The sequence below is a fragment of the Coloeus monedula genome (assembly GCF_965178545.1).
Source record: "Coloeus monedula genome assembly, chromosome: 1".
NCBI classification, from domain to species: Eukaryota; Metazoa; Chordata; class Aves; order Passeriformes; family Corvidae; genus Coloeus; species Coloeus monedula.
The window spans coordinates 157,381,659-157,396,670 of record NC_138781.1 but is presented as its reverse complement, the minus strand read 5'-3'; the positions used below and the strand labels follow the sequence as shown (position 1 = coordinate 157,396,670).

At 41.7% G+C, this 15,012-nt stretch overlaps 1 protein-coding gene across 4 annotated transcripts in view; it reads left to right on the top strand.

Moving 5' to 3' along the window:
• Positions 1 to 15,012, top strand: part of TSNARE1 (t-SNARE domain containing 1) — a 461,526-nt gene that overhangs the window by 204,268 nt on the left and 242,246 nt on the right. For all 4 annotated transcript variants that reach the window (XM_082283165.1, XM_082283162.1, XM_082283164.1 and 1 more), the window contains exons 7-9: positions 395 to 485; positions 3,783 to 3,857; positions 5,814 to 5,870. In XM_082283165.1, coding sequence (XP_082139291.1) covers positions 395 to 485; positions 3,783 to 3,857; positions 5,814 to 5,870 — 223 coding nt within the window. The remainder of the gene's footprint in view (positions 1 to 394; positions 486 to 3,782; positions 3,858 to 5,813; positions 5,871 to 15,012) is intronic.

Here is a 15,012-nt window from a genome sequence, read left to right as displayed (position 1 = left end):
CAAGTACAATATTTTCCTGGGCAAGCTGTCAGGCCACTCCCCAGTCCCATCTCCTTTTGCTGTACAACCCTTTGAAAATTTGCAATGCCAACCATCTGTGATGGCCTTTTTCCCTGTCCACCCCCTGTTTCCACCTTATCACTTCCCTATGAATGGTCCACAGGCATTGTCTTTGTGCTGACAACAGGAAGAATACTTTGGGCACCTCCTTCCCAGTATTTCCTTCTGGCTTCCATTGCTGGTCAAGACCCAGGACTCCTGTAGCCCTGCTGTGCCTCCGTGTGCTGCTGTTGTTGTGTTGTCTCGATTGCTCTGCAGCTTGATAAATTTCTCCAAGTGTCTCATTATGCAATTAATTTCAATTGCAATTCCCATCATCTCTTCTCTTCTGCAGGCATGCCACCCAGCAGGAGACTAATAAAACCATCACGACTAGCACCAAAGCCATCAAGCAGCTGTCTGAGATTGTCAGAGGCTCATCCAGGGTATGTGTCAGTCAAGATGCTGTTGGGGGAGAATGATGGGTCTTATGGAAGGAGGAATAATGAAAATAAAAAGTGGCAATGGGTGCTTTAAAGCTGTTAAGCTCTGTGTCTTGCTATAACTTCCTTTCCTGTTACACAAGTGTAGTTTTCACTTATAAATGACCCAGAGGAAAACAGCTGCAGACACCAGTTCTCCTCTCAAAACTGGATCAAGTGGAATTGGAAATCAAGAACTCAGCAGCAAAGCCTTTGGCCAGTTCACATCTATCTCAGGGTCTCAGTTTGGGTGAAAATATTGCAGAAATCATCTGGCTTCACATGAGTTTGGCATTCCAAGGCTCAGTTGTGGGTGCACAGGGTGCAGGTGTGTTTGGGAGTGTGTTGAGTATCTGGAAAGGCCAAAGCCATGGAATATATCTGGATATGACACTGATTTGGTGCTGTGTGCTAGTGCAAAGGCAGCTTTGGGGATGGGTAAATACAGGCTGTGGCCAGATCAGAGCAGGATTTTTAATTAGAATTTACCCCACTCTTAATTCCAGTTTACCCCAGAAAATCCCCTCTGTTTCATGGGCAGACTGGGCTGTCATCTGTAGGTTCAACTCATATGAGCAGCAGTGTCACAGGGTATGAATGAACCCCCGTCCCTTTGTCCCCAGTGCAAAGATTGGACAAACAGAAGGTCTTTGATTTTCCTACACTGGTTTTATACCCCAGATGTTCCTGCTGACTTTGTCCCATGATGTGCATCATGGGCAAGAACACAAGTAAACTGTGGGGACCAGATTCCAGCTGGTGTGAGAGTTGAGGAGAAGTTTCACCCACATAACAGGTGATTCACCACCTGAAATGAAAATTTCTGTTACATTCTTGCTGCCAGTATCCATATGGTTTCTCAGTCAGGAACTTTCCTGAATTCATGTTTTATTCTCACTCACTTCCTGCCATTTTCCAAAGTCCTTCATTACTTCAACTCTTTTCTCACTGCCCTTCCACCTAGAAATAAGACTGCTCTAAACACACTACTCATCTCTGGCCAAGTGGTTTTTACAGCCTGGATTTATGGCACTTGGCAACAGGCAGTTGGATTTAAAAGTTGAATCACCCCAGGCTACCTTGGTAACCTGTGAAGGACCATATGCAATTCAGCCCACCTAAAAAAAAGAAAAATGAATGGGTGATGGTCTACTCCAGAGGATGGGGAGATAAGCCTGGAATGACTGTTTCCACGTGTAGACATCAAACTTAATACCAGCATAATTTTTAACATGTTGCTTTGATTAGTGATGGATGGCAAGGACTGGGTTTTTTTCATTTTCTTGCATAATTATATCTGAACTGGATGAAACTGAAGATGCTGCCTTGGAGGTATGGGAATCTGGGCTTTTTTGTGCTGATCTCCAGGCTCTATTTTGTGACATAAATTGGGTCCAAAGCGGAATCAGGCAAGGTCACATTAAACCCAATTGCAGTGTCACGCAAGAATGTCATTATTTGCTCTTGAAGCTGGTGGGGACTCTCAGGAGAAGAGGTTTTACTGTCATGGGAGAAAAATGCAAAGATGAAGGGAAAATATTTAAGAGCTGAAGGAAATAGACACACAAAAAGTTTCAGCAATATGACAAATGAACTTGCTTCTCTCTATTATATTTCATAATAACTTTTTTCTGCTCACTTGTCAGTTAATTTAGCATATTTTATTTTTTTAACTCTTCTTTTCTAACAGTATGGAGTTTAAGTAGTTAAACTACAAGTTTTGATACAAAGCCTGTAGCCCCCATCTCTTATATAGAATAAATTGTTCTGGTGGATATTGGCTGCTGGTCAGTAAGTCCCTCTTGGGAATCTGGGTAGCACTGCAAACTCTCCTCCCATAAAATTACTCACAGCATGAAAAGCCCTACAGATCTTTATAGTTAGTCCTTACCAATCCATTTTTCTGTGGATTGCTTTGCATGCACACACAGACCAAAAATAAGCTTTTTTTTCCATTTTCTTCCTTATTTTCCACCAGCAATGTGCTGCCAATGAGATGCAATATGGGACTTTCTCTGACTTCCCATAAATCTCCAAGTGCTGCTGGAGCTATTGGAGTCAGGGTGCCCAACTGAGCAAATTGATAGTGTTGCAGGAGCAAAGATGCTGCTCTAAGTGGATCATTGTGCCACAAGGCAGGAGACTGATGTAAAATGGCTCTTTTAGGGCTTCACTCCAAACTAACCTCAAAGGATGTAAATGGAGAGGTAGATCCGCAATTCCATTTTTTGGTAGGCTGAGTGCTGGAGCATAAGATCAGCTCTCCGGGGTGACAGTCTTATCTTATTTTGTGTGTGGAACAAACATAAGGTTTATGGACCTTTGTCTATAGAATGTGAATAATTATACTTGCCCTGCTCTAAAAATGGTTTTAAATCTTAAGATGAAGAACTGTAAGACTGGGGTATTCTTCTGTGTGTGAAAATACTGCCATTAAAATTAAAGATGTTTGTCCCATCCTTTATGAAATCTACTTTTGTAATCTTAAGCAGTTTTCTGAAGCAGCTGAAATGGCTGTAAAATGAGGATTTCTGCTCAGTAGCATTAGTGTAGATTGGGTTTCATTTGCCACTTGTTTTTTAAGGTAACATCCCACTTCCTTGCAGCATTTCCCTCTGTAAAATCTGGATGCCTGAGCTCCTGCACATGTGAAATCCAAAATCCAGGGTGTAGGACAGTTCCAGGAGAGCTGTTTGGATTTGGTCATTCCCTCTGAGAGCAGAGGTTTCGAAGCATGTTGGAGAGTTACATCAGGTTGACTGTGTTCTTCCTTCCAAGAGCATTTTTTTTAAAAACATAGATTGAAACCTTGCTGGAGCAAGATCCAGACAGAAAGGCAGTGACATTTGTGTTGGAAAACATGAAGCTGGTTTCTGACAGTCAGACCAAGCAGAGGGAATGTTACTGCTGATGGACCTCTCAAGTCCAGTAAATCTCCCAAATGAGGTGATCAATTCTATCAGGAGTTATCTGAATAAAGAACTTTTTATAGGAGGATCCCTTCAGTTATTTTCTCCAATGCTATCTTGAATATCCAAAGTGGCATTTTTTTGGTTGCTTTGGTCTTTCACGTTTCCTAAAATAAAATCCTGTTGCATCCTGGCAGCCCCAGTGTGACTAATTTTTTTAGGATACCATTTGTGCCCACCTTTTTTATTTGGTGTCTCCCACCAGGACAATTTCTCATGATCGCAGGCAGAGCCTATTACTGGATTTATCTCTAACAGACCTGATAACCAGCCTTCTTTTGTCCTAAAACAGCAAGAACGGCTTCAGCTGGACAGGCTGAAGAACCAGCTGTCAGATGCCATCCAGAGATACGGAGCTGTGCAGAAAGTGAGTGTCTCTCTTGCTTCCACTCTCCAGTCTGTGGATTTGGGAATGTGTTTAGTGTGAGTGCAATTCCCAGGAGCCTGGAGCATCTCCACAGGGTTGCTAATGTATACTTTCCTCCCTCTTCTCTTTCTTTGTCAGTCAAGCAATCATAGGATCATAGAATTGAGGTTGGAAAAGACTTTTAAGATCATCAAATCCAACCATCAACCCAGCACCACCTGAACCATGTCCTTAAAGGCCATATCCACACATTGACTGAATGCTTGCAGGGATGGTGTCTCCACCACTTCCCTGGGCAGCCTGTTCCAATGCTTGACAAGCTTTTCTCTGCAGAAATGTTTCCTAATATCCAATCTAAACCTCCCCTGGGGCTGCTTGAGGCCATTTCCTCTTGTCCTCTCACTTGTTCCCTGGGAGAAGACATTGACCCTCCCGTGGCTACATCATCCTGTCAGAGAGTTTGTAATGAGTGAGGTCTCTGCAGAGCCTCCTTTTCTCCAGGCTGAGCCCCCCCAAGCCCCTCAGCCTCTCCTCACCAGCCTCGTGCTCCAGAGCCTTCCCCAGCTCCTTTCTCTCCTCTCGACATGCTCCAGCCCCTAAATGTCCTTCTTGGCATGAGGGGCCCAAAACTGACCCCAGGATCTGAGGTGTGGCCTCCCCAGTGCCAAGCTGAGGGGGTCTGTATTTCCCCTGGCTTAGCCATGACATTATTTGGGTGCGTCTTCGCTCTCACGGGAAAAGGAGAAGGATTGTAACAGTTCTCCTTTTCTGCTTGCGGAAAATGGGCAGGCAGCACTGATAATTCAAATGATAATTCTGCTCTGCTGTTTAGCTGTGCCAGAAAGTTTCCAGGCACATTTTGTGGAATGGATGTGTCACCAAGATCAAGCTGTTTAATAAAACAAACAAATCCCAAACAACTCCAGTTCCTTCATTTGCTTCTTGCTCACCCGCTTTACCCTGGGGAGGCTCTGCTGGAGAGCAGATTTGCTTTGCTTTTAAACACTGTAGTAATGACTTAAATTTAGCATCCCCAAACTGTTTCCCTCCCCGGCAGTGCAAGTTAGGAGATCTATCTGGATTAATCGAAATACAACCTGGACAAACTCTGGTGGCTTTCTTATATCACTTTAATGAGTCTGACGCATGCCTACAACAATGGGAAGGATATATTGTAATTATAGAGGTGTAATGAAATTTGGCTGGCAACATGCACTTAATAATGTGTCTCTATTAGAAACACTCTGGACTGATTGATTTCCCAGCACTTGCTGCCTGTGCCTTAAAAATTAAATAAATAAATAGATGGATGTACATAAGATTGCAGTTCAACAGCATGTCTGTTGTGTAATAGAATTGCATCATCTCTAGTGCTGCCTCATATTTTAAATTATTTACCTGTCCTATTCAAGAAACTAAGTGTAGGGTCTTTAAATGAAATTATTTCATGTGTTAAATGAGAAGTTGGAATGATTTGGGTAGAGCTCCCCCCCCCATACACACACATCTTTTTTATGCTTTTTGTTCTCTAATGTTCCTGAGTACAGTCCATCTGAACTGTATATCTAGGTTGGATTTCTTTTATTTTAAAAATTGTCATCAATTCAGAAGTGCCAAAATTAACCACTGCAGTTTGTGAATGCCCGGCTGCGTCAGGAAACCAATCTGAGTGATAAATTGCTACTTATCCATGTCCTAGCTGTCATTCCTTAAACGCCTGTTTCAGTTTTGATAACCTTGTCATTCTGGAAGCTTTGAAGACTTTTAGTGCCTGCAAGACTGAACTTTTCAATGCTTTTATACTCCCTTGTTTTTTCTAAAGAGTAAGAGCTTTCTCTATGTACTTTTCTTTAGAAAGCAGAAGAAAATAGCTTCATATGACTCCTTCCCTAAATATTTGGATGCTGTTTTCTCAGCCATTTTCCCTCTAATTTTTTTTTCTTTTCCTTTTAACAGAAAATAGCAGAGAAATCCAAAGCTTTGCTCCCTACTGGGCAGAGAAGCACCAAGCAGGTAAGTTCACGTGAGTCTGTGTGGCAGTAAGTACAGTGCTAAAATAAAGCTGTTTTCTAACCCCAGTAATGATGCTGAAGAGCTTGGAGCTCCTCCACTGCCTACATTGAAGCCAGTGAGGAGTTTTTCCAATAGAGATGTGTGACGTCTTTGGAGGTGGATGATAACAGGACTTGGGGAAAAAAAAGACTTACATAAGACCTGCTTAATTATTCTCTGCTTTTCTGTCCTCATGGGGCTGTTTTTCCACTCTTCATGGGAGTTTTGTCTGGTATTAAATATATCAAAAAGCAGTCCTACACTCCCTTTTCCTGGAAATTGGGCTTGTAGGCGCAGTGAAATCACATTCCAAGGACAACTTCATGGAAGGAATTGAGAGGAGTTTTTATCAAACCTTTCCCCAGTTTTAAGAGGGATTATGTATTCTTCTTTCTTTGGCTACATTGCACTGTGCTTAACTATTATATACATATGCAAATTGAGCCTTTTTATTCTCTTTTAGCTCATATTAGGAACTTTTTCAGTGAATAAATGCTATATGTAATCAGAGTATATATATTTATTCTGATTTGTGGATGCCTATTCATACCTACTCTGATTACTCCATATATGATGAATATATTAAGTTTCATATGTGCATGTATTGTGAATGTATATATAAAATAAAATTAGATGCAGGTGTGCCAGTGAACATATGCAAATTATGAAGAATATAAAGATATTTTTGTGTAGATATATATGTGTATATATGCATATGTGTGTATTCTTTCACAAATATTAATGCAAAATGCTATAGATTTAATATCTGTAGGGGGGTTTGTGTGTGTGTGTGTTTAAAAAATCTCTAAAGATTTCCGAGAGAGGTTTGATGCCAAGAGATCCTTTGGCTGCAGTATGGGTCCAATAGAGATTAGGTTGGTCTCTTAAATCCTACATGATAAGAAACATGTAGGCATTTGCAACTGATACTGTGCCACCAAAACCCAGAACTCTATGCCTGATTTTAGTGATCATTTCTGATATTTTTGATACTTTTTTCATTTAAGGGGCAGTCAGCAAGTTTTCTCCTTTCCTAATGACTTTTCTCCCCCTACCTTGTTGTGCCACCTGATTTTCTACAACCTCCTTAATGTATATAAGAAATAGTTGTACCTTATAAATTCATTTTTTTCTGTGAAGAAGGGTGGAACAGTCCCACTGAAGACCCCACCATTAGTGCAGATAAATAAACCAAAGCTTTACTGTTAACTGAGTTTCAAGCAATTACAGTTCTGCCTTAGACTTTGTTGCTTAGGTGGTTTAGGTGTCACTGAAATGAAGATAAGGTACCAAAGGGCTGATGAATTCCTTTATCCAGAGTGAGAGCTCCCACCACCACCTTTGGAGAGATTGTGCACAGATGTTACTTTTCAGCTCTGTGTTTATAAAAACTAGCTGTTTTTGTCCCCCAGCTGGTGATCTGTGTTGAACAGGGGCATAAATAACATATCCTTTAACTGTGGTCAAATCCAACATACATCAAATATTTCTTGGGTCATTTTGTGCAAATTTACTGTGATTTGTTTTCACACCATCTGTATTGCATCACTTCTTGGGCCTTTAACCACTTTTGTTTGACTGCTGTTGGTGGAGTGGATTGCAGAGGAGGGAACAGCTCTGTTCATGCCTGGGCCACCACGTGGTGGCATGGTCATGGCTGTTCCTTAGGATGTGGGACTCTGCTGGCCATTAACCAGTGCAAATAGAATGAAGAGTGCTGATTACTGTGAATTGTTGGCACTGGGAGTGAGCCTGGATGAAACCAGATTTTTTTGGTACGTTGAAAATGGTCGATGACTCCAAAACCAACTTTCCCTGGAAGTAAACAGAGTTTTAATATGGGAAAAAAAATAGGATGTCAGACAAAAATACTCAAATCTTGAAGCGAGTAATAGTGGGGTTGGAAGCAAAAGGAGGCTGGAGGAAGAATGGGACAGAGACAAAGCCCTTTGCCTTAAACCAGGTAGGAATCCAACCACTGGGAGACTGCAGCAGGATCTGTTTGGTGTGAGTCAGGCTGAATCAGCAGAAATTGGGTTAAACTGGATCAGCTCAGGCTGTTTCTCCTTGTAGCTGTCACTTGCAGGTGAAGTGAAGTGTTTTCGGTGGATTACAAAAAAGGAGGTTGTAGCTTGTCCTTGGTGAGATGGTTCTGACTCAGAAAGAGGCTTGCTCACACCCAAGAGCAAACCTTTTTCATGCAGTGACACTTGCTTGGGCTGTGGACACATGAGCCCTCATGCAAGAAAAGGATGAAAATTAATTCACATCTGCTTCAGCTTCCCTGTGCGTTTGCAGCTTCACACGTCTCCTCTTCTTCGTCCCTCAAGTACAGAAAAGAGAAAAATTAAAGGTATAAAACCTGCTGAAGGCAATGTGGTGGTATGATTAGTTTTAACTTACTATTATTATTTTTCCAGCAGCAGATTGGCCAGGACATGCAAATTTATGGTTCCCACAGGAACTGTAACCTGACCACCATGTGAATGTATTAAGGCATTAAAGTTAACGCCCTATACAGTAATGCAAAATACTACATATGTTCAGGAGACCTGATTTATGGGCCTTGTGAAGCTGCACAGTGACTTGGTGCAGATCCAGCCCTGATTCAAACACTGCTTGCCTGTAGGGCTTTGTTCTCTTTTATTTATACTTAAATTTATTACAGCAAGTTGTAAGAGGTTCGAAGAATGCTCGTTTTTCTGGATGCCTGTCCCTATAGTTCTCTCCAATGGTGAGTGGGAAAGGTGAGATGTTGGGTAACACAAGCCCTAATAATTTCCCTTTAGGGAGTAATTGATTCCCTAGACCCATGTAACAGGTAAAAATTGCCGTGGGAAGCCTTGGGAAAATTAGTTTCCTGCCCATTGTGGTTTGTTGTAAGTACTCTTTAATTGAGTTTATTTGTTTATAAAGGCAAAATAAAGGCATTGATCCAAAATTCCTTGAAGCCTGAAGTTATATAAATTCTTAATCAAATATGTGTTTGTAGGAATGTATTTGTGTATAGACAAATCGATGGAGTTCTATAGGTGCATCTATTGAAAGAAACAACTTTTTACTACACTAAATGATCATTGTTGAACGTGCCTTGTGGCAACAATTAAAAAACCCCAACCAAATGCTTTCCCTTTAATCTGTGAAAGTAATTTTAAATATTCACCTGCTAGCCAAAATAAGACCTCAAAAGGCTCTTTAAGGGGAATTTTGGAAGGTAGTTTCCAGTTTATGGGAATTGATGGCACAGCCTACAGCAGAGACACGATTTGTGGATATCTGCTCCTGAATATTTTTGGGATGGGCTTCAAATCCCACTTCTCCCCCTGAACAGATGCACCAAGGTGTAAATTCCTTCTCCCAGGCAGAGTCCAGTGTAGGAGTGTTTCAGGTGTCCCCTGGAGCCTGGGACAGCGTGGTCAGTGGCAGGAGAGGCTGGACAGCCAAGCAGATGTGTCCTCTTGGGTGGCATCTATGTTCTAATAGCACAGGATAGATTATCCATTATATTAAAATAATTAATGGTAGACTGTGGAAAATCCACAACAGAGCCAATAATGTCTCTGAGCACAGGAGATGAAAAGAATCCTTCTTTTTAGTTCTTTGTGGTTGTAGTGCATCCAACTTCATCTGCTTCTGACAGAAAGAATCTCTTGTTGTGCCCATGGTTGAGTAAGTTCAAGTCATGGGGCTTGGAGCAGCCTGGTCTAGTGGAAGGTGGCCCTGCCTGTGGCAGGGGGTTGGAACAAAATGATCTTTAAGGTTCCTTCCCACCCAAACCGTTCTGTGATTCTCTGAAGTTCTCTCTTCTCCACTAATGGGGAGAAAAGTGGGTTTTTCTCACCATGCCGACTTTGTGGGTGGTTCCCCCAACGGAGTGGGAGAAGGGGAAGCACAGCTCTGTTTTAGCTGAGGAATGAGTTTTTATCTAAAACCACACCAAAAATCTGAACAGACTTTTGTGGGTTTTTTTGGAGGAAACTTTCCTAGCAATATTTAGAAATTAAAATTACAGTAATTGTCATGGTGTAATGGCATCCCTCTTCATTTCCTGCTGCTCATGGGGAGAGGAAAGGATAACTACTGCTCTGGAATATGGCAGTTGCCAGAAAGATGCCTTTGTTTCATATTCTATGGGCCTACTTGACCTGTCTCTCAGAGGTCAGTAAATTATGTTTCTTAGGAGCACAAAGATGGGTAATAAACATCTATTTGCATATACAAGCTTTTTTTTTTTTTTTTTTTTTCCCTCCTGACTGCATTAGTTTATTCTTGCTTTAAATGGACTTCCTTCCCACAGGAAGCATCATTTCTCCCTTTCTTCCTGTGTTTATGAAGTTGTTCTTTTTATATGATCAGAGGAGAATTCTCATTTTGGGGGCAGCACAATCCAATCCTTGGCTTTATGGGAGAATAACTTTTTTTGGCAATAATGTCTGCATAAACTGCATATATGGATGTGTGTGTGTGTAATGACTTTGGTTATTTGGGCTTCTATTTTTAGCAGGCCCTTGTCATGGCAGGTGTTGTATAAGCACAGCTACTCCCTTGTGCCATCCTGAGTACCTCACAGGCTAAGCCAACACCAACAGCTTATTTTGGACAATAATTAATGATGAGTTTTTAATGCAGTGGGTGCTCCTCATGCTCCTCGTGTTTGAAATCAGCTTCTACACTTGTGAGAGGACGTGGTGTGTATTTTCCTGAAATGCAACATTTAATTTCTCACAATCAAAATACAGCTTTTGCCTCGGCAAATGGAGCTTTTTATTTACACATTTGTCTTATTGACTCCACCATCTTATCTCAGAACTCATCCCAGTTCCTAATGTTCCAGTCTGGCTGCAGTATCTCAACAATCAAGCCTTAGCTTTGGTGATAATTTATCTTGCATATGTGGTAGTAATTGCTATGTCTTTTCAAGGTCATTTGGGATGCAGCTACTTCTGTAGAAAGTGTTATTTCAATAATGTCAACTTTGTTTTAAATGACTGTGCATCCATTAAAAGCCATATTGTAATCAACCCACTCCCCTGTTCCTAGGGTTGTCAATATGGAGCATTTAAATCACACAGTTATTTTTTCTTGACTTTACTCAAGTGTGGGCTTTTGTTTGGTTTTAAAGAGTTTGGGTTTTTTTAAGGCAGTCATTAAAGCAATTTTCTTAAGAAAATTTAAATATTTTCTTTTCCTGCCTCTTTGGGGGTAGAGAAATACATTCTCATAGAGGGATTTAATAAGTGGATGGAAATAGATTCACACCTAATCTTTTAATTTGTTCCCTGTATTTTCAATGGAGGTGGAATCTATTCCGAATGTCCCAAAGTACTCTTCTTGCTCTGCTTCCAGTGTGCCTGGGAGGGGAAGGTCTTTTCTTCTCAGCATGCCCACGATCTTGAAAAAAAAATTCCAGTGGGCTTTAAAGGCACAGAAGTTCTCTAAGTAACCATTAAACTCCCCTTTTGTCAGAGGAATGCAGAATTTTTCAACTGTAAAACTTAAAATGAAGACTCCTGCACCAGAGCCTTTGGGAAAACACCCAGATTCCTGGTGCTGCTGGGGGCAGGTTTTATGGGACACCAGGAGTGCTCTGGGCTTCAGTAAAAACATGTAAGAAACACCACAAATGCTATTATATCTTTAATTGAAGGAATTTTCAAAAGCTGGAGGTATGAGCTTCCAATCTCCTTATCCTACAAGAGAAGAAAAATAAAACCCCCCCAAACCTATATAAAAAAGGAATGTGTATCATCAGGTTTGGGGGGAACTGGCCTTTTCCTAAATCCCCAAACAACTTGAGCATTGTGGATTTTCCTTGGCAATCCTCTATCGAGTGCCTGTCAAGGGATCAGCCCCCTTTGCCTGTGTCTGCTGGTGAAACTCCAGCTGCCTCTATCAGCACCCAGGCAAAGAACTGAGTTTTCACCAGTTGGGTTTTGGTCAGTTAAAGGTTTTTTCAGTTTGTTTGTTCCCTTGTGTAGTTTTCTTTATTTTTTCTTTTTTTTTTTTCCTTTTGTTTGAGTGAGAAAGGACAGAGGTTTCTGTGTGGGCAGAGGATGAAGGCGAGGAAAGGGTTTCTTTTGTACGAAGCCTCCTCCAGAGCAGCTCACTGGCTCCTCTACCCCAGCTCTGAGTCACTGCTGGTTGTTTTGTCTGGAATGTGCCAGCCTCGTCCCCAGCTCTTCAACCCCTTGCTTTTATGCTCCCAAATCCTGGGAGACACTTTCCTCTCACCCCACGCTGGCACAGACCCCGCTGGGAGGGCTGTGCCCAGGGAATGGTGACACCAGGGTCGCGCAGAGGCGTTTGAGGCCACAGGATGAAACACGGCCATGAACCAGCCTTGCTAATGGGAGAGAGCACTTTGACAGGGAAAAATCTATATTGTGCCCAGAGGCTGGGACAGATCACTCAGCTGGTGCCCACATTATTGTTCTTCTGTAGCCAGGGACAGCTCTGCAAATATTTTTCCCCACTGCTTGTGGTGGCTGCCGGGGTGGTTGCTGTGCTTCTGTCTCGTGGAATCACAGAATGGTTTAGGTTGGAAGAAACATTTAAAATCGTCCTGTTAAAACCCCCTGCCATGGGTAGGGACACCTTCCACTAGACCAGGTTGCTCCAAGCCCCATCCAACCCAGCCTGGAACACTTCCAGGGATGCAGCATTCACAGCTTCTCTGGGCAACCTGTGCCAGGGCCTCACCACCCTCATGGGGAGGGATTTCTTCCAAATATCCAATCTAAATCTACTCTCCTTCAGCTTAAAGCCATTCCCCTTTGTCCTATCACTCCATGCCCTTGCAAAAAATCTCTCTCCAGCCTTTCTACCCCCTTAGGTACTGTCAGCTCCTAAATTTAAAGGATACTGCAAATGCACATCTTCCTGCCGCATCAGGTTCATTCATGGAGGGGGTCACTGCACCCATATAGATGAGAAAAGCATTTCTCCCCTATCATATGAAATCCAGATATGGTCCTAAGGAATTCTGAATTTTCTTTCTTCCTGAGTGTTGCTTTTTACCCAGTGAGTGTGGGCAGTTCATGGTTCCAGTCAGCACTGCCGGCACAGATTTTTATCTATAAATATATGCATATATCTGTAGATATCTACACCTACATCAATATAAATAAATACAAATAAAAAATAAAATGAAATATAACTATAAATACAGTGGCAGCTGGATGGACACTCACCTTGCTCAGAGAGCTTTGTCCTTGCATGCAGCTTTTCTGGGCAGTGAGGGTCACCTCTGGCAGCACTGCCAGATCTGTGTGACAGCAGTTGAAGAGGAGAGCAAACACAGGCCAAGATCCCAGAGCTGACAAAATGTAGGCTGGGTCTGCAGGGCGTGTGTGGCCACAATGGCAGTACTATAATTATTTAAAAAATGAATTAAAAGCTTGAATTTTGTTCACTTTATGGGCTTCACTCCCCGTATATTCTTTTTTTTTTTTTTTTTTCAGAAGCATAATTATATAGTGAGTGTTTCTTCCCAGTGGAAGTGGTTTCTGCTGGAGTGAGGGGGCTGCTCATAGAACCCCATCCACCTCTCCTCCTTCAACCTCACCTTCCCTGAGTTGCACTGCAAGAGTCTAAATTGACTTTTGCCCTGGTGAGCATCACATGCAGCAACCAGAGCAACAAATGTGAAACCTTACTGAGTGTGTCACCTTGCTCCAAAGTGAATGCAGTGTTATTTAATACATTTAAACCCCCCTGTGGAGATGAATTATTGAAAGGAAGGAAATTGTATTCTTCTAAACCCACTTTGATGGCTGCATTTATCACATGATTAAATGGGGACAGCAATGGTATTTTCCCACTAAGAAATGTGTTTGGAAATATGTTAACCCTTGCTGCACCAGGGTGAAGACAAAAATATATTTATTGACCTTTCTAGGGCATGTCTTATTTGTTTTCAGGGTCTAAATAACCATTGTTATTTCCACCATAAAACTTTAAGACATTTAACCTCTTTCAATCCTGTGTACAAGGCAGTGCTGTTACCTCCCCTGTACTGCATCTCACCTATGAAATCATAGAATCATGGAATGATTTGAGTTGGAATGTTCCAACTTTTTGCCATGAATAGGAACACCTTCCACTAGACCAGGTTGTTCAGGTTCTTTCAGTTGGTCCCAATTATTTCTGATTTAATGAAAATACGAGGAAACACAGCATCATGCTTATAATTCTGATTCTTTATTCTGTTCCTTAGTTCTGAAAACTGTAACCCAAATTTGTGTTGTTTTTGCCAAGTTAAACTTCTGCTGATTTACTGGTTTATTATAGAGTTTCATCCTCACTTTTAATGATAATCCAGGATGCTGAAATTCCTTTGGAGTTAACTCGTAAAGCTGGACATGTATCAGAGAGGTAATTTATATGCAGTGTCATTATAAAACACAACAGGTTCTGTAGGATAAGGCATGTGGTGCAGATAACATTTCAAGTAGTTATTTTTGAGTTGATAGCAACAGTCTGTGTGATAAATAAAATAAATGTGTTCACCTAAACACAGATGGAGGTTCTCCACTGCAATCTCACAAACTTGTTGATTTGAGAAGGTGCCTCTGAAGCAAATAATTCCTTTAAGTATAAGAGAATTTTTTCACCCAATTGTCCCAAATATGAAACAGGTGGTGGTTCAGAGCCTACGCCATGGGCAAACCCTGATGAAAATTCCAGGATATGCTTCCATAGATAAGAATGGAAAGGAGTTGGACTTGATGGTCCTCATGGCTGCTCTCTAATTTGAGTTATTCTGTGATTTCTGTGAATGAAAAAACTGAGCCTTGAGTGTTGTTCATCACTGCCACTCTTGGGAGCAAATCAAAGTTGTGTGGTTGGTACCTGCTGAGCATCACCCTTGTCCCTGCTCATCCCTGTAAAGTCTTAATGAATCCTGGGGGAAGTGATGCAGCTAAGCCATCACAGATCTTCTCCTCTTGTGGGTGTTCAAATGGGCAGTTTGTCACTTCAACAGTGAGGTGACAGGACTGCATCTTACTGTGTCCCCTGCAGTAAATCACAGTAAAGCTTTGCAGTGCCCCTTCACTAATGTGCTTTAATTAAAGCTGTGCTACCACGTGATACCCTGGGATGA